The 24690-nt window shown below is 50.6% G+C and overlaps 1 protein-coding gene across 1 annotated transcript in view; it reads right to left on the reverse strand.

The window, feature by feature from the left end:
• Nucleotides 1-24690, reverse strand: part of necab2 (N-terminal EF-hand calcium binding protein 2) — a 908814-nt gene that overhangs the window by 489391 nt on the left and 394733 nt on the right. The window contains exon 4 of the mRNA XM_085992018.1: nt 22213-22238. Coding sequence (XP_085848144.1) covers nt 22213-22238 — 26 coding nt within the window. The remainder of the gene's footprint in view (nt 1-22212; nt 22239-24690) is intronic.

The following is a 24690-nucleotide window of genomic DNA, read 5'->3' on the forward strand; positions in this document are numbered from 1 at the left end:
TACCGCACTCTGTCACTCTCTCTCTGTACCGCACTCTGTCACTCTCCCTCTATACCGCACTCTGTCACTCACTCTCTCTCTCTGTACCACACTCATTCACTCTCTCTCGCTCCATACCACACTCTGTCACCCTCCTCTGTACCGCTCTCTGTCACTCTCGATCTGTAGTGCACTCTGTCACTCTCTCTCTCTCTGTACCGCGCTCTGTCACTCTCTCTCTCTGAACCGCAATCTGTCACTCTCTCTCTGTACCGCACTCTGTCACTCTCCCTCTATACTGCACTCTGTCACTCACTCTCTCTCTCGGTACCGCACTCTGTCACTTCCTCTCTGTACCGCACTCTTTCACTCTCTCTCGCTCCGTACTACACTCTGTCACCCTCCCTCTGTACCGCACTCTGGCAATCCCGCTCTGTAGTGCACTCTGTCACTCTCTCTCTCTCTCTGTACCGCACTCTGTCACTCTCTCTCTGTACCGCACTCTATCACTCTCTCTCTGTACCGCACTCTGTCACTCTCTCTCTCTCTATAACGCACTCTGTCACTCACTCTCTCTCTCTCTGTACGGCAGTCTGTCACTCCCCCTCTGTACCGCACTCTTTCACTCTCTCTCGCTCCGTACCACACTCTGTCACCCTCCCTCTGTACCGCACTCTGTCACTCTCGATCTGTAGTGCACTCTGTCACTCTCTCTCTCTCTGTACCGCGCTCTGTCACTCTCTTTCTCTGAACCGCACTCTATCACTCTCTCTCTGTACCGCACTCTGTCACTCTCCCTCTAAACCGCACTCTGTCTCTCACTCTCTCTGTACCGCACTCTATCACTCTCTCTCTCTGTACCGCACTCTGTCACTATCTCTCTCTCTGTACCGCACTCTGTCACTCCCCCTCTATACCGCACTCTTTCACTCTCTCTCTCTCTGTACCGCACTCTGTCACTCTCTCTCTCTGTACCGCACTCTGTCACTCCCCCTCTATACCGCACTCTTTCACTCTCTCTCTCTCTGTACCGCACTCTGTCACTCTCTCTCTCTGTACCGCACTCTGTCATGCTCTCTCTGTGCCGCACTCTGTCACTCTCGCTCTTTACCACACTCTGTCAATCTCTCTCTCTGTACCGCACTCTGTCACTCTCTCTTTCTGTACCGCAGTCTGTCACTCTCTCTCTCTGTAGCGCACTCTGTCACTCTCTCTGTACCGCACTCTGTCACTCTCTGTACCGCACTCTGTCACTCTCTTTCGCTCAGTACCGCACTCTGTCACTCTCTGTACCGCATTCTGTCACTCTCTCTCTCTGTACCGCACTCTGTCACTCTCTTTCTGTACCGCACTCTGTCAATCTCTCTCTGTACCGCACTCTGTCACTCTCGCGCTCTGTACCGCACTCTGTCACTCTCTCTCCCTGTGGCGCACTCTGTCACTCTCTCTCTCTGTAGCGCACTCTGTCACTCTCTCTCTGTACCGTACTCTGTCACTCTCACTCTGTACCGCACTCTGTCACTCTCTGTACCGCACTCTGTCATTCTCTCTCGCTCTGTCCCGCACTCTGTCTCTCTCTGTACCGCATGCTGTCACTCTCCCTCTATACCACACTCTGTCACTCACTCTCTCTCTCTGTACCGCACTCTTTCACTGTCTCTCGCTCCGTACCAAACTCTGTCACCCTCCCTCTGTACTGCACTCTGGCACTCTCTCTCTGTACCGCACTCTGTCACTCTCTCACTCTGTACCGCACTCTGTCACTCTCTCTCGCTCTACCGCACTCTGTCACTCTCCCACTCTGTACCGCACTCTGTCACTCTCTCTTCCTCTGCACCGCAATCTGTCACACTCTGTACCGCACTCTGTCATTCTCTGTCTGTACCGCACTCTGTCACTCTTTCTCTGTACCGCACTCTGTCACTCTCTCTCTGTACCGCACTCTGTCACTCTCTCTCAGTACAGCACTCTGTCACTCTCTCTCTCTGGACCGCACTCTGTGACACTTTCTCTGTACCGCACTCTGTCACTCTCTCGCTCTGTAACGCAATCTGTCAATCTCTCCCTCTGTACCGCAGTCTGTCACTCTCTCTCTCTGCACCGCACTCTGTCACTCTCTCCCACTCTGTACCGCACTCTGTCACTCTCTCTCTCTGTACCGCACTCTGTCACTCTCTCACTCTGGGCCGCACTCTGTCACACTCTCGCTCGGTACCGCACTCTGTCTCTCTCTCTCTCTGTACCGCACTCTGTCCCTCTCGCACTCTGTCACTCTCTCTCTATAACGCACTCTGTCACTGACTCTCTCTCTCTGTACGGCAGTCTGTCACTCCCCCTCTGTACCGCACTCTTGCACTCTCTCTCGCTCCGTACCACACTCTGTCACCCTCCCTCTGTTCCGCACTCTGTCACTCTCGATCTGTAGTGCACTCTGTCACTCTCTCTCTCTCTGTACCGCGCTCTGTCACTCTCTTTCTCTGAACCGCACTCTATCACTCTCTCTCTGCACCGCACTCTGTCACTATCTCTCTCTCTCTGTACCGCACTCTGTCACTCCCCCTCTATACCGCACTATTTCACTCTCTCTCTCTCTGCGCCGCACTCTGTCACTCTCGCTCTTTACCACACTCTCTCAATCTCTCTCTCTGTACCGCACTCTGTCACTCTCTCTTTCTGTACCGCAGTCTGTCACTCTCTCTCTCTGTAGCGCACTCTATCACTCTCTCTGTACCGCACTCTGTCACTCTCTGTACCGCACTCTGTCACTCTCTCTTGCTCAGTACCGCACTCTGTCACTCTCTGTACCGCATTCTGTCACTCTCTCTCTCTGTACCGCACTCTGTCACTCTCTTTCTGTACCGCACTCTGTCACTCTCGCTCTCTGTACCGCACTCTGTCACTCTCTCTCTCTGTGGCACACTCTGTCACTATCTCTCTCTGTAGCGCTCTCTGTCACTCTCTCTCTGTACCGTACTCTGTCAGTCTCACTCTGTACCGCACTCTGTCACTCTCTGTACCGCACTCTGTCACTCTCTCTCTCTGTACCACACTCTGTCATTCTCTCACTCTGTACCGCAATCTGCCACTCGCTCTCTACACCACACTCTGTCACTCTGTCCCTCTGTACCGTACTCTGTCACTCTGTACCGCATTCTGTCACTCTCTCTCTCTGTACCGCACTCTGTCACTCTCGCACTCTGTCACTCTCTCTCTATAATGCACTCTGTCACTCACTCTCTCTCTCTGTACGGCAGTCTGTCACTCCCCCTCTGTACCGCACTCTTTCACTCTCGCTCTGTAGTGCACTCTGTCACTCTCTCTCTCTCTCTGTACCGCACTCTGTCACTCCCCCTCTGTACTGCACTCATTCACTCTCATTTGCTCCGTACCACACACTGTCACCCTCCCTCTGTACCGCACTCTGTCACTCTCGATCTGTAGTGCACTCTGTCACTCTCTCTCTCTCTGTACCGCACTCTGTCACTCTCGCACTCTGTCACACTCTCTCTATACCGCACTCTGTCACTCACTCTCTCTCTCTGTACGGCAGTCTGTCACTCCCCCTCTGTACCGCACTCATTCACTCTCTCTTGCTCCGTACCACACTCTGTCACCCTCCCTCTGTACCGCACTCTGTCACTCTCGATCTGTAGTGCTCTCTGTCACTCTCTCTCTGTACCGCGCTCTGTCACTCTCTTTCTCTGAACCGCACTCTATCACTCTCTCTCTGTACCGCACGCTGTCACTCTCCCTCTATACCGCACTCTGTCTCTCACTCTCTCTGTACCGCACTCTATCACTCTCTCTCTCTGTACCGCACTCTGTCACTATCTCTCTCTCTCTGTACCGCACTCTGTCACTCCCCCTCTATACCGCACTCTTTCACTCTCTCTCTCTCTGTACCGCACTCTGTCACGCTCTCTGTGCCGCACTCTGTCACTCTCGCTCTTTACCACACTCTGTCAAACACTCTCTCTGTCCGCACTCTGTCACTCTCTATTTCTGTACCGCAGTCTGTCACTCTCTCTCTCTGTAGCGCACTCTGTCACTCTCTCTGTACCGCACTCTGTCACTCTCTGTACCGCACTCTGTCACTCTCTCTCGCTCAGTACCGCACTCTGTCACTCTCTGTACCGCATTCTGTCACTCTCTCTCTCTGTACCGCACTCTGTCACTCTCTTTCTGTACCGCACTCTGTCAATCTCGCTCTGTACCGCACTCTGTCACTCTCGCTCTCTGTACCGCACTCTGTCACTCTCTCTCTCTGTGGCGCACTCTGTCACTCTCTCTCTCTGTAGCGCACTCTGTCACTCTCTCTCTGTACCGTACTCTGTCAGTCTCACTCTGTACCGCACTCTGTCACTCTCGCTTGCTCTGTACCGCATTATGTCACTTTCTGTACCGCACTCTGTCACTCTCTCTCTCTGTACCACACTCTGCCATTCTCTCACTCTGTACCGCAATCTGTCACTCGCTCTCTACACCACACTCTGTCACTCTGTCCCTCTGTACTGCATTCTGTCACTCTCTCTCTCTGTACCGTACTCTGTCACTCTCTCTCTCTGTACCGCATTCTGTCACTCTCTCTCTCTGTACCGTACTCTGTCACTCTCGCACTCTGTCACTCTCTCTCTATAACGCACTCTGTCACTCACTCTCTCTCTCTGTACGGCAGTCTGTCACTCCCCCTCTGTACCGCACTCTTTCACTCTCTCTCGCTCCGTACCACACTCTGTCACCCTCCCTCTGTACCGCACTCTGTCACTCTCTCTCTCTGTAGCGCACTCTGTCACTCTCTGTCTGTACCGCACTCTGTCACTCTCTGTACCGCACTCTGTCACTCTCTCTCGCTCTGTAGCGCACTCTGTCACTCTCTCTCTCTGTACCGCACTCTGTCACTCTCTCTCTCTGTACCGCGCTCTGCCACTCTCTCTCTCTGTACCGCACTCTGTCACTCTCTCTCTCTGTACCGCACTCTGTCACTCTCCCTCTATACCGCAATCTGTCACTCACTCTCTCTCTCTGTACCGCACTCTGTCACTTTCTCTCTGTACCACACTCTTTCACTCTCTCTCGCTCCGTACCACACTCTGGCCCCTCCCTCTGTACCGCACTCTGTCACTCTCACTCTGTAGTGCATTCTGTCACTCTCTCTCTCTCTGTACCGCACTCTGTCACTCTCTCTCTCTCTGTACCGCAATCTGGCACTCTCGCTCTGTAGTGCACTCTGTCACTCTCTCTCTCTCTGTACCGCACTCTGCCACTCTCTCTCTGTAACGCACTCTATCACTCTCTCTCTCTGTACCGCACTCTGTCACTCTCGCACTCTGTCACTCTCTCTCTATACCGCCCTCTGTCACTCACTCTCTCTCTCTGTACGGCACTCTGTCACTCCCACTCTGCACCGCACTCTGTCACTCTCTCTCTGTACCGCACTCTGTCACTCTCCCTCTATACCGCACTCTGTCACTCACTCTCTCTCTCTGTACCACACTCATTCACTCTCTCTCGCTCCATACCACACTCTGTCACCCTCCTCTGTACCGCTCTCTGTCACTCTCGATCTGTAGTGCACTCTGTCACTCTCTCTCTCTCTGTACCGCGCTCTGTCACTCTCTCTCTCTGAACCGCAATCTGTCACTCTCTCTCTGTACCGCACTCTGTCACTCTCCCTCTATACTGCACTCTGTCACTCACTCTCTCTCTCGGTACCGCACTCTGTCACTTCCTCTCTGTACCGCACTCTTTCACTCTCTCTCGCTCCGTACTACACTCTGTCACCCTCCCTCTGTACCGCACTCTGGCAATCCCGCTCTGTAGTGCACTCTGTCACTCTCTCTCTCTCTCTGTACCGCACTCTGTCACTCTCTCAGTGTACCGCACTCTATCACTCTCTCTCTGTACCGCACTCTGTCACTCTCTCTCTCTCTATAACGCACTCTGTCACTCACTCTCTCTCTCTCTGTACGGCAGTCTGTCACTCCCCCTCTGTACCGCACTCTTTCACTCTCTCTCGCTCCGTACCACACTCTGTCACCCTCCCTCTGTACCGCACTCTGTCACTCTCGATCTGTAGTGCACTCTGTCACTCTCTCTCTCTCTGTACCGCGCTCTGTCACTCTCTTTCTCTGAACCGCACTCTATCACTCTCTCTCTGTACCGCACTCTGTCACTCTCCCTCTAAACCGCACTCTGTCTCTCACTCTCTCTGTACCGCACTCTATCACTCTCTCTCTCTGTACCGCACTCTGTCACTATCTCTCTCTCTGTACCGCACTCTGTCACTCCCCCTCTATACCGCACTCTTTCACTCTCTCTCTCTCTGTACCGCACTCTGTCACTCTCTCTCTCTGTACCGCACTCTGTCACTCCCCCTCTATACCGCACTCTTTCACTCTCTCTCTCTCTGTACCGCACTCTGTCACTCTCTCTCTCTGTACCGCACTCTGTCATGCTCTCTCTGTGCCGCACTCTGTCACTCTCGCTCTTTACCACACTCTGTCAATCTCTCTCTCTGTACCGCACTCTGTCACTCTCTCTTTCTGTACCGCAGTCTGTCACTCTCTCTCTCTGTAGCGCACTCTGTCACTCTCTCTGTACCGCACTCTGTCACTCTCTGTACCGCACTCTGTCACTCTCTTTCGCTCAGTACCGCACTCTGTCACTCTCTGTACCGCATTCTGTCACTCTCTCTCTCTGTACCGCACTCTGTCACTCTCTTTCTGTACCGCACTCTGTCAATCTCTCTCTGTACCGCACTCTGTCACTCTCGCGCTCTGTACCACACTCTGTCACTCTCTCTCCCTGTGGCGCACTCTGTCACTCTCTCTCTCTGTAGCGCACTCTGTCACTCTCTCTCTGTACCGTACTCTGTCACTCTCACTCTGTACCGCACTCTGTCACTCTCTGTACCGCACTCTGTCATTCTCTCTCGCTCTGTCCCGCACTCTGTCTCTCTCTGTACCGCATGCTGTCACTCTCCCTCTATACCACACTCTGTCACTCACTCTCTCTCTCTGTACCGCACTCTTTCACTGTCTCTCGCTCCATACCAAACTCTGTCACCCTCCCTCTGTACTGCACTCTGGCACTCTCTCTCTGTACCGCACTCTGTCACTCTCTCACTCTGTACCGCACTCTGTCACTCTCTCTCGCTCTACCGCACTCTGTCACTCTCCCACTCTGTACCGCACTCTGTCACTCTCTCTTCCTCTGCACCGCAATCTGTCACACTCTGTACCGCACTCTGTCATTCTCTGTCTGTACCGCACTCTGTCACTCTTTCTCTGTACCGCACTCTGTCACTCTCTCTCTGTACCGCACTCTGTCACTCTCTCTCAGTACAGCACTCTGTCACTCTCTCTCTCTGGACCGCACTCTGTGACACTTTCTCTGTACCGCACTCTGTCACTCTCTCGCTCTGTAACGCAATCTGTCAATCTCTCCCTCTGTACCGCAGTCTGTCACTCTCTCTCTCTGCACCGCACTCTGTCACTCTCTCCCACTCTGTACCGCACTCTGTCACTCTCTCTCTCTGTACCGCACTCTGTCACTCTCTCACTCTGGGCCGCACTCTGTCACACTCTCGCTCGGTACCGCACTCTGTCTCTCTCTCACTCTGTACTGCACTCTGTCACTCTCTCCCTCTGTACCACACTCTATCACACTCTCCCACTCTATACCGCACTCTATCACTCTCTCTCTCTGTACCGCACTCTATCAGTCTCTCTATCTCTGTACTGCACTCTGTCACTGTCTCTCTCTGAACCGAACTCTGTCACTCTCCCTCTGTACCGCACTCTGTCACTCTCTCCCTCAGTACCGCACTCTGTCACTCTCTCTCTCTGTTCCGCACTGTCATGCTCTCTCTCTGTACCGCACTCTGTCACTCTCTCTCTCTGTACCGCACTCTGTCACTCTCTCTCTCTGTACTGCACTCTGTCACTCTGTCTCTCTGTACCGGACTCTGTCACTCTCTGTCTGAGCCGCACTCTGTCACTGTCTCTCTCTGAACCGCACTCTGTCACTCTCCCTCTCTATACGCACTCTGTCACTCTCCCTCTCTATACCACACTCTGTCACTCTCTCTTTCTGTTACGCACTCTGTCACTCTCACTCTCTGTAGCGCACTCTGTCACTCTCTCTCTGTAGCGCACTCTGTCACTCTCTCTCTCTGTAGCGCACTCTGTCACTCTCTCACTCTGGGCCGCACTCTGTCACACTCTTGCTCGGTACCGCACTCTGTCACACTCTTGCTCGGTACCGCACTCTGTCTCTCTCTCACTCTGTACTGCACTCTGTCACTCTCTCCCTCTGTACCACACTCTATCACACTCTCCCACTCTATACCGCACTCTATCACTCTCTCTCTCTGTACCGCACTCTATCACTCTCTCTATCTCTGTACTGCACTCTGTCACTGTCTCTCTCTGAACCGAACTCTGTCACTCTCCCTCTGTACCGCACTCTGTCACTCTCTCTCTCTGTACCGCACTCTGTCACTCTCTCTCTCTGTACTGCACTCTGTCACTCTGTCTCTCTGTACCGGACTCTGTCACTCTCTGTCTGAGCCGCACTCTGTCACTGTCTCTCTCTGAACCGCACTCTGTCACTCTCCCTCTCTATACGCACTCTGTCACTCTCCCTCTCTATACCACACTCTGTCACTCTCTCTTTCTGTTACGCACTCTGTCACTCTCACTCTCTGTAGCGCACTCTGTCACTCTCTCTCTCTGTAGCGTACTCTGTCACTGTCTCTCTGTACCATACTCTGTCACTCTCTGTACCGCATTCTGTCAGTCTCTCATTCTGTACCGCACTCTCTCTCTCTGTACCGCACTCTGTCACTCTCTCACTGTACCGCACTCTGTCACTCTCACTCTCTGTACCGCACTCTGTCACTCTCTCCCTCTGTACCACATTCTGTCACTCTCTCTCTGTACCGCACTCTGTCACTCTCTCTCTCTGTACCGCACTGTCACTCTCTCTCTGTAGCGCACTCTGTCACTCTCTCTCTCTGTAGCGCACTCTGTCACTCTCTCTCTGTAGCGCACTCTGTCACTCTCTCTCTGTACCGCACTCTGTCACTCTCGCTCTGTACTGCACTTTGTTACTCTCTCTCGGTACCGCACTCTGTCACTCTCCATCTCTGTACCGCACTCTGTCTCTCTCTCTCTGTACAGCACCCTGTCACTCTCTCTCTCTGGACCGCACTCTTTCACTCTCTCTCTGTACCGCACACTGTCACTCTCGCTCTGTACCGCAATGTGTCACTCTCTCTCTCTGTACCGCAATCTGTCACTCTCTCCCTCTGTACCACTCTCTGTCACTCTCCACTCTGTATCACTCTCTCTCTGTACCGCACTCTGTGACTCTCGCTCTGTACCGCACTCTGTCTCTCTCTCTCTCTGTAGCGCACTCTGTCACTCTCTCTCTGTACCGCACTCTCACTCTCGCTCTGTACTGCACTTTGTTACTCTCTCTCGGTACCGCACTCTGTCACTCTCCATCTCTGTACCGCACTCTGTCTCTCTCTCTCTGTACAGCACCCTGTCACTCTCTCTCTCTGGACCGCACTCTTTCACTCTCTCTCTGTACCGCACACTGTCACTCTCGCTCTGTACCGCAATGTGTCACTCTCTCTCTCTGTACCGCAATCTGTCACTCTCTCCCTCTGTACCACTCTCTGTCACTCTCCACTCTGTATCACTCACTCTCTGTACCACACTCTGTCACTCTCTCTCGGTACCGCACTCTGTCACTCTTTCTCTGTACCGCACTCTGTCACTCTCTCGCTCTGTACCGCAATCTGTCAATCTCTCCCTCTGTACCGCACTCTGTCACTCTCTCTCTCTGCACCACACTCTGTCACTCTCTCCCTTTGTATCGCATTCTGTCACTCTCTCTCTCTGTACCGCACTCTGTCACTCTCTATCGGTACCGCACTCTGTCACTCTCTCTCTCTCTCTGTACTGCACTCTGTCACTCTCTCTCTCTGTACCACACTCTGTCACTCTCTCCCACTCTGTACCACACTCTGTCACTCTCTCCCTCTCTGTACCGCACTCTGTCACTCTCTCTCTCTGTACCCCATTCTGTCACTCTCTCTCTCTCTGTGCCGCACTCTGTCACTCTCCCTCTGTACTGCACTCTGTCACTCTCTCTCTCTGTACCGCACTCTGTCACTCTCCCTCTGTACTGCACTCTGTCACTCTCTATCTCTGTACCGCACTCTGTCACTCTCTCTCTCTGTACCACACTCTGTCACTCTCTCCCACTCTGTACCACACTCTGTCACACTCTCTCTCTCTGTACCGCACTCTGTCACTCTCTCTCTCTGTACCGCATTCTGTCACTCTCTCTCTCTCTGAACCGCACACTGTCACTCTCCCTCTGTACCGCACTCTGTCACTCTCTATCTCTGTACCGCACTCTCACTCTCTTTCTCTGTACTGCACTCTGTCTCTCTCTCTCTCTGTAACGCACTCTGTCACTCTCTCTCTGTACCGCACTCTGTCAAACTCTCCCACTCTATACCGCACTCTATCACTCTCTCTTTCTGTACCGCACCCGATCACTCTCTCTCTGTACCACACTCTGTCACTCTCGCTCTGTACCGCACTCTGTCCCTCTCACTCTGTACCGCACTCTGTCCCTCTCGCTCTGTACCGAACTCTGTCACTCTCTCTCTGTACCGCACTCTGTCACACTCTATCGGTATCGCACTCTGTCACTTTCTCCCTCTGTACCGCACTCTGTCACTCTCTTTCTCTCTGTACCGCACTCTGTCACTCTCTCTCTCTCTGTACCGCACTCTGTCACTCTCTCTCTCTGTACCGCATTCTGTCACTCTCCCTCTGTACTGCACTCTGTCACTCACTCTCTGTACCGCACTCTGTCACTCTCTCTCTCTCTGTACTGCACTCTGTCACGCTCTCTCTCTGTACCGCACTCTGTCACTCTCTCTCTCTGTGCCGCACTCTGTCACCTTCTCTCTGAACCGCACTCTGTCACTCTCCCTCTCTATACCGCACTCTGTCACTCTCACTCTCTGTACCGCATTCTGTCACTATCTCACTCTGTACCGCAATCTGTCACTCTCTCCCACTCTCTACCGCACTCTGTCACTCTCTCTCTCTCTCTGTACCGCACTCTGTTACTCTCTCACTCTGTACCGCACTCTCTTAATCTCTCTCTGTAGCGCACTCTGTCACTCTCTCTCTCTGTAGTGCACCCTGTCACTCTCTCTCTCTGTAGCGCACTCTGTCACTCTCTCTCTGTACCTTACTCTGTCACTGTCTGTAGCGTACTCTGTCACTCTCTCTTGCTCTGTACCGCACTCTGTCACTCTCTGTACTGCATTCTGTCAATCTCTCCCTCTGTACCGCACTCTGTCACTCTCTCTCTGTACCGCACTCTGTTACTCTCTCACTCTGTACCGCACTCTCTTATTCTCTCTCTGTAGCGCACTCTGGCACTCTCTCTCTCTGTAGCGTACTCTGTCTCTCTCTCTCTGTACCGCACTCTGTCACCTTCTCTCTGTACTGCACTCTGTCACTCTCTCCCTCTGTTCTGAACTCTCACTCTCTGTACCGTACTCTGTCACTCTATCTTTGTACCACACTCTGTCACTCTCACTCTCTGTACCACACTCTGTCACTCTCTCACTCTGTACCGCACTCTGTCACTCTCTCCCTCTGTACCGCACTCTGTCACTCTCTCTCTGTTCCGCACTCTGTCACTCTCTCTCTCTGTACCGCACTGTCACTCTCTCTCTCTGTACCGCACTCTGTCACTCTCTCTCCCTCTCTACCACACTCTGTCACTCTCTCTCTCTGTAGCGCACTCTGTCACTCTCTCTGTCTGTAGCGCACTCTGTCACTCTCTCTCTGTACCGCACTCTGTCACTCTCGCTCTGTACCGCACTCTGTCACTCTCTGTACCGCACTCTATCACTCTCTCTTGCTCTGTATCGCATTCTGTCACTCTCTGTAGCGCACTCTGTCACTCTCTCTGTACTGCACTCTGTCTCTCTCTCTCTGTACCGCACTCTGTCACTCTCTCTTGGTACCGCACTCTGTCACCCTCTCTCACTCTGGAGCGCATTCTATCACTCTCTCACTCTGTACCGCACTCTGTCACTCTCTCCCACTCTGTACCGCACTCTGTCACTCTCTCTCCCTCTGTACCGCACTCTGTCACTCTCTCACTCTGTACCAAACTCTGTCACTCTCTCTGTACCGCACTCTGTCACTCTCTCTCTGTAGCTCACTCTGTCACACTCTCCCACTCTATACCGCACTCTGTCACTCTCTCTCACTGTACCGCACTCTATCACTCTCTCTATCTCTGTACTGCACTCTGTCACCCTCTCTCACTCTGTACCGCACTCTGTCTCTCTCTCTCTCTGTACTGCACTCTGTCACTCTCCCTGTACCGCACTCTGTCACTCTCTCTCTGTACCGCACTCTGTCACGCTCTCTCTCTGTACCGCAATCTGTCACTGTCTCTCTCTGAACCGAACTCTGTCTCTCTCCCTCTGTACCGCACTCTGTCACTCTCTCTCTCTGTACCGCACTCTGTCACTCTCTCTCTCTCTGTACCGCACTCTGTCACTCTGTCTCTCTGTACCGGACTCTGTCACTATCTCTCTGTGCCGCACTCTGTCACTGTCTCTCTCTGAACTGCACTCTGTTGCTCTCCCTCTCTATACCGCACTCGGTCACTCTCTCTCTCTGTATCGCACTCTGTCACTCTCCCTCTATACCGCATTCTGTCACTCTCTCTCTCTGTAACGCACTCTGTCACTCTCTCACTCTGTACGGCACTCTGTCACTCTCTCTCTGTATGGCACTCTGTCACTCTCTCTCTGTACCGCACTCTGTCACTCACGCTCAGTACAGCACTCTGTCACTCTCTCTCTCTGTACCGCACTCTGTCACTCTCTCTCCCTCTCTACCACACTCTGTCACTCTCTCTCTCTGTAGCGCACTCTGTCACTCTCTCTGTCTGTAGCGCACTCTGTCACTCTCTCTCTGTACCGCACTCTGTCACTCTCGCTCTGTACCGCACTCTGTCACTCTCTGTACCGCACTCTATCACTCTCTCTTGCTCTGTATCGCATTCTGTCACTCTCTGTAGTGCACTCTGTCACTCTCTCTGTACTGCACTCTGTCTCTCTCTCTCTGTACCACACTCTGTCACTCTCTCTTGGTACCGCACTCTGTCACCCTCTCTCACTCTGGAGCGCATTCTATCACTCTCTCACTCTGTACCGCACTCTGTCACTCTCTCCCACTCTGTACCGCACTCTGTCACTCTCTCTCCCTCTGTACCGCACTCTGTCACTCTCTCACTCTGTACCAAACTCTGTCACTCTCTCTGTACCGCACTCTGTCACTCTCTCTCTGTAGCTCACTCTGTCACACTCTCCCACTCTATACCGCACTCTGTCACTCTCTCTCACTGTACCGCACTCTATCACTCTCTCTATCTCTGTACTGCACTCTGTCACCCTCTCTCACTCTGTACCGCACTCTGTCTCTCTCTCTCTCTGTACTGCACTCTGTCACTCTCCCTGTACCGCACTCTGTCACTCTCTCTCTGTACCGCACTCTGTCACGCTCTCTCTCTGTACCGCAATCTGTCACTGTCTCTCTCTGAACCGAACTCTGTCTCTCTCCCTCTGTACCGCACTCTGTCACTCTCTCTCTCTGTACCGGACTCTGTCACTATCTCTCTGTGCCGCACTCTGTCACTGTCTCTCTCTGAACTGCACTCTGTTGCTCTCCCTCTCTATACCGCACTCGGTCACTCTCTCTCTCTGTATCGCACTCTGTCACTCTCCCTCTATACCGCATTCTGTCACTCTCTCTCTCTGTACCGCACTCTGTCACTCTCTCACTCTGTACGGCTATCTGTCACTCTCTCTCTGTATGGCACTCTGTCACTCTCTCTCTGTACCGCACTCTGTCACTCACGCTCAGTACAGCACTCTGTCACTCTCTCTCTCTGTACCGCACTCTGTCACACTCTCGCTCGGTACCGCACTCTGTCTCTCTCTCACTCTGTACCGCACTCTGTCACTCTCTCCCTCTGTACCACACTCTATCACACTCTCCCACTCTATACCGCACTCTATCACTCTCTCTCTCTGTACCGCACTCTATCACTCTCTCTATCTCTGTACTGCACTCTGTCACTCTCAATCTGTACCGCACTCTGTCACTCTCTCTCTGTACCGCACTCTGTCACTCTCTCTCTGTACCGCAATCTGTCACTGTCTCTCTCTGAACCGAACTCTGTCACTCTCCCTCTGTAGCGCACTCTGTCACTCTCTCCCTCAGTACCGCACTCTGTCACTCTCTCTCTCTGTACCTCACTGTCATGCTCTCTCTCTGTACCGCACTCTGTCACTCTCTCTCTCTGTACCGCACTCTGTCACTCTCTCTCTCTGTACCGCACTCTGTCACTCTCTCTCTGAGCCGCACTCTGTCACTCTCCCTCTCTATACGCACTCTGTCACTCTCACTCTCTGTACCGCACTCTGTCACTCTCTCTCTCTGTACCGCACTCTCTTACTCTCTCTCTGTAGCGCACTCGGTCACTCTATCTCTGTAGCGCACTCTGTCACTCTCTCTCTCTGTAGCGTACTCTGTCACTCTCTCTCTGTACCATACTCTGTCACTCTCTGTACCGCATTCTGTCAGTCTCTCATTCTGTACCGCACTCTCTCTCTCTGTACCGCACTCTGTCACTCTCTCACTGTACCGCACTCTGTCACTCTCTCTCTCTTTACCGCACTGTCACTCTCTCTCTGTACCGCACTCTGTCACTCTCTCACTCTGTACCGCACTCTCTTACACTGTCTCTGTAGCGCACTCTGTCACTCACTCACGGTACCGCACTCTGTCACTCTCCATCTCTGTACCGCACTCTGTCACACTCTCTCTGTACATCACTCTGTCACTCTCTCTCTCTGGACCGCACTCTGTCACTCTCCCTCTGTGCCGCACACTGTCACTCTCGCTCTGTACCGCAATTTGTCACTCTCTCTCTCTGTACCGCAATCTGTCACTCTCTCCCTCTGTACCACTCTCTGTCACTCTCCACTCTGTATCACTCTCTCTCTGTACCGCACTCTGTGACTCTCGCTCCGTGCCGCACTCTGTCTCTCTCTCTCTCTCTGTAGCGTACTCTGTCACTCTTGCTCTGTACCGCACTCTGTCACTCTCTGTACCACACTCTGTCACTCTCTCTCGGTACCGCACTCTGTCACTCTCTCTCTGTACCGCACTCTGTCACTCTCTCACTCTCTGTACCGCACTCTGTCACTCTATCTCTCTGTACCGCACTCTGTCACTCTCTCTCTGTGCCGCACTCTGTCACTGTCTCTCTCTGAACCGCACTCTGTCACTCTCCCTCTCTGTACCGCACTCTGTCACTCTCTCTCTGTGCCGCACTCTGTCACTGTCTCTCTCTGAACCGCACTCTGTCACTCTCCCTCTCTATACCGCGCTCTGTCACTCTCTCTCTCTGTACCGCACTCTTTCACTCTCCCTCTTTACCGCATTCTGTCTCTCTCTCTCTCTGTAGCGTACTCTGTCACTCACTCTCTGTACAGCACTCTGTCACTCTCTCTGAACCGCACTCTGTCACTCTCCCTCTCTATACCGCACTCTGTCACTCTCTCTGAACCGCATTCTGTCACTCTCCCTCTCTGTACCGCACTCTGTCACTCTCTCTGTACCGCACTCCGTCACTCTCTCTCTGTACCGCACTCTGTCACGCTCTCTCTCTGTACCGCAATCTGTCACTCTCTCACTCTGTACGGCACTCTGTCACTCTCTCTCTGTATGGCACTCTGTCACTCTCTCTCTGTACCGCACTCTGTCACTCACTCTCAGTACGGCACTCTGTCACTCTCTCTCTCTATCGCACTCTGTCACTCTCTCTCTGTACCGCACTCTGTCACTCTCTCTTGGTACCGCACTCTGTCACCCTCTCTCACTCTGGAGCGCATTCTATCACTCTCTCACTCTGTACCGCACTCTGTCACTCTCTCCCACTCTGTACCGCACTCTGTCACTCTCTCCCACTCTGTACCGCACTCTGTCACTCTCTCTCTCTGTACCGCACTCTGTCACTCTCTCACTCTGGACCGCACTCTGTCACTCTCTCGCTCGGTACCGTACTCTGTCTCTCTCTCACTCTGTACCGCACTCTGTCACTCTCTCACTCTGTACCACACTCTGTCACTCTCTCTGTACCGCACTCTGTCACTCTCTCTCTGTAGCTCACTCTGTCACACTCTCCCACTCTATACCGCACTCTGTCACTCTCTCTCACTGTACCGCACTCTATCACTCTCTCTATCTCTGTACTGCACTCTGTCACTCTCTCTCACTCTGTACCGCACTCTGTCTCTCTCTCTCTGTACCGCACTCTGTCACTCTCTCTGTACCGCACTCTGTCACTCTCTCTCTGTACCGCACTCTGTCACGCTCTCTCTCTGTACCGCAATCTGTCACTGTCTCTCTCTGAACCGAACTCTGTCTCTCTCCCTCTGTACCGCACTCTGTCACTCTCTCTCTCTCTGTACCGCACTCTGTCACTCTGTCTCTCTGTACCGGACTCTGTCACTCTCTCTCTGTGCCGCACTCTGTCACTGTCTCTCTCTGAACCGCACTCTGTCACTCTCCCTCTCTATACCGCACTCTGTCACTCTCTCTCTGTGCCGCACTCTGTCACTGTCTCTCTCTGAACCGCACTCTGTCACTCTCCCTCTCTATACCGCACTCTGTCACTCTCTCTCTCTGTACCGCACTCTTTCACTCTCCCTCTATACCGCATTCTGTCACTCTCTCTCTCTGTACCGCACTCTGTCACTCTCTCACTCTGTACCGCACTCTGTCACTCTCCCTCTCTATACCGCACTCTGTCACTCTCTCTCTCTGTACCGCACTCTTTCACTCTCCCTCTATACCGCATTCTGTCACTCTCTCTCACTCTGGAGTGCACTCTGTCACTCTCTCTCTCTGTACCGCACTCTGTCACTATCTCTCTGTACCGCACTCTGTCACTGTCTCTCTGTACCGCCCTCTGTCACTCTCCCTCTCTGTACCGCCCTCTGTCACTCTCCCTCTCTGTACCACACTCTGTCACTCTCTCTCTGTACCGCACTCTGTCGTTCTCTCTCATGCTCCTATATAATTATGCAGTTTGCTTTTTGTCTAATTGAAAGCGTTGAGCTGTTGGGAATAAGTTAGTAAGTTGCTCTGTGAGAACAAAGGAACAGAAGAAATAGGAGCAGAAGTTCCCTTCGAACCTGCTCCGCCATTCAATAAGATCATGGCTGATCTTGAACCTCATCTCCACTTTCCTGCACTATATGCCTTGATTCCCTTAATATTCAAAAATCTCTCGCTCTCTATCTTGAATATACTCAACGACTGAGCCTCCACAGCCCTCTGGGGTAGAGAATTCCAAAGATTCACCACCTCTGAGTGAAGACATTTCTCCTCATCTCAGCCCTAATTGGCCGACCCCTTATTCTGAGACTGTGACCCCTGGTTCTAGACTCCCCAGCTAAGGGAAACATCCTCCCTGCATCTACCTTGTCAAGCCCTGTAAACATTTTGTATATTTCAATGAGATCACCTCTCATTCGTCTAAACACTAGGGAATATAGGCCTAGTCTACTCAATCTCTCCTCATAGGACAATCCCCCCATCCCAGGAACCAGTCTGGTGAACCTTTGTTGCACTCCCTCCATGGCAAGAATATCCTTCCTTAGGTAAGGAGACCAAAACTGTACACAATACTTCAGGTGTGGTCTCGCCAGGGCCCTATATAATTACAGTAAGATGTATTTACTTTTATAATCAAATCCTCTTGTAATAAAGACCAACATACCATTTGCTTTCCTAATTGCTTGCTGTACCTGCATGTTAACTTTCAGTGATTCGTGTACAAGGACACCCAGGTCCCTCTGAACACCAACATTTCCCAATCTCTCACTATTTAAAAAATACTCTGCTTTTCTATTTTTCCTACCAAAGTGGATAACTTCATATTTAGCCACATTATATTCCATTTGCCATGTTCTTGCCCAATCACTTAGCCTGTCTATATCCCCTTGAAGGCTCCTTGCAACCTCCTCACAACTTACATTCCCACTCAGCTTTTATCATCAGCAAACTGGGATATATTACATTTGGTCCCCTCATCATTGATGTAGATTGTGAATAGCTGAGGCCAAAGCACTGACCCTTGCGTTACCCCACTAGTTACAGCCTGCCAACACAAAAGTGACCTGTTTATTCCTACACTCTGTTTTCTGTCCGTTAAACAATCCCCAATCCAAGCTAGTATATTACCCCCAATCCCACGAGCCCTAATTTTGTTTAATAACCTCTTGTGTGGCACCTTATCAAATGCCTTCTGAATATCCAAATACACCACATCCACTGGTTCCCCATTATCTATTCTGGTAGTTACAACCTCAAAAGTCTCTAACAGATTTGTCAAACATAATTTCCCTTTCATAAATCAATGTTGACTCTGCCCAATCCTATTATTATTTTCTATGTGCCCTGTTAGCACGTCCTTAATAATAGATTCCAGCATTTTCCCTACTATTGATGTCAGGCTAACTGGTCTGTAGTTCCCCGTTTTACCTCTCCTTCCTTTCTTAAATATTGGGGTTACGTTTTCTACCGTCCAATAGGCGGGAACCATTCTAGAATCTATGGAATTTTGGAAAATGACAACTAATGCATGCCATCTCTTTCAACATCCTAGGATGTAGGCCATCAGGTCCAAGAGATTTATCAACTTTCAGTCCCATTAATTTCACCAGTACTACTTTTTTACTAATATTAATTTCTTTCAGTTCCTCATTCTCGCTAGACCTTTGGTTCTCCACTATTTCCGGGAAGTTTTTTGCATCTTCTTCCGTGAAGACAGACACAAAGTATTTGTTTAATTTCTGTGCCATTTCCTTATGCACCATTATAATTTCTCCTGTCTCAGCCTGGAAGGGACCCCCATTTACTTTTGCTAATCTGACTGGGTTTGCTAACACTTTGTTTCTGGTACCATCCCACAGCAATTCCTAAAAGGCCCTCATCATTATATCTTTACATAAATGCAATACAATCTCCCAGGATAAACTAACAGCTCCATTGTGTGTGTGTGTAACTATTCTAGAGGGATAGAATTGAAAAGCAGGGAAGTTATGTTAAACATTTATAGAAGCTTGATTAGAGCACACTTGGAGTACTGGGAACAGTTCTGGTCGCTATATTATAGAAAGGATATAGAGGCACTTGTGAGGTGTTAAAATGATTTACAAGTGTGAAACCAGAACTGAGAGGTTATACCTGTCAGGGAAGGATGAGCAGGCTGAGTCTCTTTTCTCTAGAAAAGAGAAGGCTGAGGGGTGACCTAATAGAGGTCTTTAAAATTATCAAGGGTTTGATAGGGTAGACGTAGAGATGATATTTCCACTTCTGGGAGAGACTAAAACTAGGGGCCATAAATATAAGGTAGTCACTAATAAATCCAATAGGGAATTCAAGAGAAACTTCTTTACTCAGAGAGTGGTTAGAATGTGGAACTCGCTACCACAAGGAGCGGTTGAGGCGACTAGCATAGATGGGGGAGAAAGGAAGAGAGGGATACGCTGATAAGGTGAGATGAAGTAAGTTGGGAGGAGCTTCATGTGGAGCGGAAACACCGGCATGGACTAGCTGGGCCAAATAGCCTGTTTCTGGGCTGTAAATTTCTATGCCACACAATCCCCAGGATAGATTAACAGCTCGACTCTGTGTGTGATCCCCAGGACAGACTGCTTGTTATCCTGAGACAGTATCTGCAGTAAGTAACAATTCCTCATTATTGTGCTATTTGATGACTGAGTAGGATGTGGGAGAGATGATTTCTCAAATCATTCCACAAAATGAATTTTTTTAAAAGACCTGCAGAAAGCAAAATTTAAATAATGAAACTTCTAAACCTCACTTCTGGGCAGATTCCAATTCTCCAATTAAGCTGTTCCACTTCATAGAAACTTAGAAGATAGGAGCAGGAGTAGGCCATTCGGCCCCTCGAGCCTGCTCCGTCATTCAATGCGATCATGGCTAATCATCCAAGTTCAATACCCGGTCCCTGCTTTCTCTCCATACCCCTTGATACCTTTAGCCTTAAGAAATATATCCAACTCCTTCTTGAATATATTTAATGAATTGGCCTCCACTGCCTTCTGTGGTAGAGAATTCCACAGGTTCACCACTCTCTGGGTGAAGAAATTCCTCCACATTTCTGTCCTAAAAGGCCTACTCCTTATCCTTATACTGTGACCCCTGCTTCTGGATTCCCCCGCCATCGGGAACATCCTTCCTGCATCTAGTCTGTCCAGTCCTGCCAGAATGTTACAAGTTTCAATGAGATCCCCTCTCATTCTTCTAAACTCCAGCGAGTACAAGCCCAATTGACCCAATCTCTCCTCATACGTCATTCCTGCCATCCCAGGTACCAGCCTGGTGAATCTTCGCTGAACTCCTTCCATGGCAAGAATATCCTTCCTCAGATAAGGCGATCAAAACTGCACACAATACTCAAAATGTGGTCTCACCAAGGCCCTGTACAACTGCAGCAAGACATCCTTGTTCTTGTACTCAAACCCTCTCGCTATGAAGGCCAACATACCATTTGCCTTCTTAACCGCCTGCTGCACCTGCATGCTTACCTTCAGCGACTGGTGCACAAGGACACCCAGGTCTCGTTGCATTGCCCCTTCTCCCAATCTATTGCCATTCAGATAATAATCTGCCTTCCTGTTTTTGACACCAAAGTGGATAACCTCACATTTATCCACGTTATATTGCATCTGCCATGCTTCTGCCCAATCACCCAACCTGTCCAAATCATACTGGAGTTTCTCGGCATCCTCCTCACAGCACACATGCCCACCCAGCTTTGTGTCGTCTGCAAACTTGGAGATATTACATCTAGTTCCCTTGTTTAGATCATTAATATATATTGTGAATAGCTGGGGTCCAAGGACCAATCCCTGCGGTACCCCACTAGTCACTGCCTGCCACTCGGAAAATGACCCGTTTGTTCCAACTCTTTGCTTTCTGTCCGCCAACCAGTTCTCTATCCAAGTCAATACCTTGCCCCCAATCCCATGTGCCTTAACTTTACATGCTAATCTCTCATGTGGGACCTTATCGAAAGCCTTCTGAAAGTCCAAATACACCACATCCACTGGTTCTCCCTTATCTATTTTACTAGTTACATCCTCAAAAACTTCCAGTCGATTAGTCGAGCCCGATTTACCTTTTGTAAATCCATGTTGACTTTGTCCGATCCGGTCACTGTTTCCCAAGTGCTTTTCAGGGTTGCAGGACAAGAAATAAGTAGTAGATGAGGGAGTAAGTGGCAAGAGGGAACTTCTACCCTCTCCTAGGCTCAGCTCTGAATACTAAGTCCTCTCTTGTTGCCTCTCCTAAATACTGACTGTTGTTATGTGCAACCACGAGGGGCACTGAGGCCAACCCGATTCGCTAACTCAGCGTGGGCTGGGGATTGAGCCTGGCATCTTATGAGGCTCAGCGTTGAGCTACTGGCTGAGCTGTGTATTAATCGATTACAATTCACCGATGCAGTAAAGGCGGTTCAAAGAACTGGCAGGAGTGGCATTTCGATCAGCAAGATTGGTTCGTGTTGTAAACCCAGTCTCAAAGACCGTGCCCGGCCCTGCCACCAGCTCTCCACCATTGGGCAGGAGCTGCATGCAACCTCCCGCAGGCCAGCATCTCCTCTTCTGACGTTTCACCCGGCTTCCTCTGGCTGGCGCGTGGGAGAAAGCAAGAGACTTTCTATGGTGGTGTGGCTATCCCAGCAGCCTCAGCTGTCATGAATCCCCTCTGTTAGAACCATGTCACCAATGGAGGGAGGAAAAAAACAGGAGGAAGCTCTCGGCTAAAAGGAAAAAGGGAAAAAAATAGATGAGGGACAGAGTTGGCCGTCCCTGTGGCCATGTGGGAGACACAGCTTTACAGTAACGACTTTGGTTCCTGACTACAATTCGCCACCGTAAACACACACCAGGAGCGACACCCAACAAAGTGATGAAAAGCAGAATGTCACACCACCAGAGTGAGGCCCAGCAGGCCTGGTAAGGTCGCTACTGAAGCAATAGAAGAGAAGGCTAGATCCCCAACTTACCGCAGAGCTCCTTGGTGTCCACATGGCTGCAGCAAGCAGAGGGGGAGAGAGAAAGACAGAGACACTCATTACTTCAAGGCACCGACAGACCGACAAGCAAACTTTCAGCTCAATGTTACGGAATATCACAATCTGATTTTCGACTAGACCCAAATGCCTAAAGAGCAGGATCACTCTCAATCACTAACAGGCGATTCTTTTCTTATAAATACTTCCATTTGATATCTGTAGGCAAAAGGCCAAAGTTCAACCATCTTATGACAACAGGCCAAGCTGGCAACTACTCCACAGCCATTCACCTCCCTGTATAAATATGTATAATGTCTTTCAAGTTGTTACCATAGCAACCGTGCTATTTTAAGTAATAGGTTGGTACACTGGAAGCAAACATGATTTTCTCCAGAAAAATAATCCTGGGCTTTAAAGGAGATCTTCAAGGGTCCTTAGATCTGACAGGTAGTGAGCTATTTGCCAGAACTAAGAGGATATGGAGGTGCCTCACTCTGTTTAAACTACGAGGCCTAGGAATTGGATCGAGGCGTGAACCCGGTGCATCCGGTGGCAGGATCGCAGCAAATTGTGTCCGCTGGCCTCAGTTATTTACAACTGGTGAGCTACGGGCACCAATCATGGCCCCAGAGGCAGCACCAGCACAGTCCCAGGTCATTGAGGGCCTGCGGAGAGGGGAAGGCAATTCTAAGAGTGGGGGGTGGGGGATGATTGGCAACTGACAGTGGCCTGCGGATTTAACGTGGAGCCACGAGAGAATTCCTGCTCCTCCTGGCTCCACGAGAAGGTAAGCAACCAAGTAAAAACTTAGCTTTCGGAAGATGGCCTCCTTTAAAGACCCCAGCTTGGCTGTCAAGCACTCTCGCCTCTGAGTCAGAAGGTCGTGTGCTCAAGTTCCATTATAGAGACGTGAGCACAAAATCCAGGCTGACTCTCCAGGGCAGTACTGAGGGAGAACTGTACTGTTGGTCGTGTTGTCTTTTCAGATGAGACGCTAAACCAAGGCCATGTCTGCCCTCTCAAGCAGGTGTAAAAGCTCTCATGGCACTATTTCAAACAGTTCTGGTCAATATTTATCACAACCTACATCACTAAAACAGTTTATCCGGTCATTATCACATCGCTGTTTGTCGGAACTTGCTGTGCACAAATTGGCTGCTGCAATTTCAATATTACAACAGTGACTACACTTCATAAGTACTTCATTGGCCGTAAAGCACTTTGGGATGTTCTGAGGTGGTGAAAGGTACTATATAAATTCAAGTCTTTCTTTCTTGGGGAAGGATCTTTCTAGAAGATACTGAAGATAAAGAAACTAAAATCGGGTGAGGTATAAAAATGGCAGCTGATTCGAGCCCATCAGTTCCTCAGGTTAGGCAGTTTTGGTTCCATTCCCCGATTGCTCAACTATCAACCTGTCAGGTAGTGCTGTATACATAAGCAGCAGAAATCCAAACTTACAAAGAAAACAGAGGATTTCATATCTAATCTGTGAATACTTCAAGCCTATTTCAACTCACAAAGCACCTTTCAGGATGAGAGACCATTTTACACCTAATAGAGGGATTAAATTAAAGATTCGTCAATAGGACAGAGATAGCAAACATTTGCCTAAATTTGGAGAATTATCTGATCATTTGATCAGTAAAAAATTAATCAGCAGGATCAGGATGAACAGTCAGAGAGAGAGAGACTGGGACAGGATCAGGAGGTACAGTCAGAGAGAGAAACTGGGACAGGATCAGGAGATACAGCAGAGAGAGACGGGGGCTGGATCAGGAGGTACAGCCAGAGAGAGAGACAGGGACAGGATCAGGAGATACAGTCAGAGAGAGAGACTGGGGCAGGATCAAGAGATGCAGTCAGAGGGAGACTGGGACAGGATCAGGAGGTACAGTCAGAGAGAGAGAGACTGGGACAGGATCAGGAGGTACAGTCAGAGAGAGATTGGGACAAGATCCGGAGATAAAGTCAGAGAGAGACTGGGACAGCATCAGGAAGTACAGTCAGAGAGTGACTGGGACAGGATCAGGAGGTACATTCAGAGAGAGATTGGGACAGGATCAGGAAGTACAATCAGAGAGAGACTGGGACAGGCTCAGGAGGTACAGTCAGAGAGAGACTGGGACAGGATCAGGTGATACAGTCAGAGAGAGACTGGGACAGGATCAGGAAGTACAGTCAGAGAGAGACTGGGACAGGATCAGGAAGTACAGTCAGTGAGAGACTGGGACAGGATCAGGAAGTACAGTCAGAGAGAGACTGGGACAGCATCAGAAAGTACAGTCAGAGAGAGACTGGGACAGGATCAGGAAGTACAGTCAGAGAGAAACTAGGACAGGATCAGGAAATACAGGCAGAGAGAGACTGGGACAGGATCAGGAAGTACAATCAGAGAGCAACTGGGACAGGATCAGGAAGCACAGTCAGAGAGAGACTGGGAGAGGATCAGGAAGTACAGTCAGAGAG

This window comes from Somniosus microcephalus, chromosome 6 (genome assembly GCF_052327205.1).
Source record: "Somniosus microcephalus isolate GS21.2 chromosome 6, FLI_Smic_1.0, whole genome shotgun sequence".
Lineage (NCBI taxonomy): Eukaryota > Metazoa > Chordata > Chondrichthyes > Squaliformes > Somniosidae > Somniosus > Somniosus microcephalus.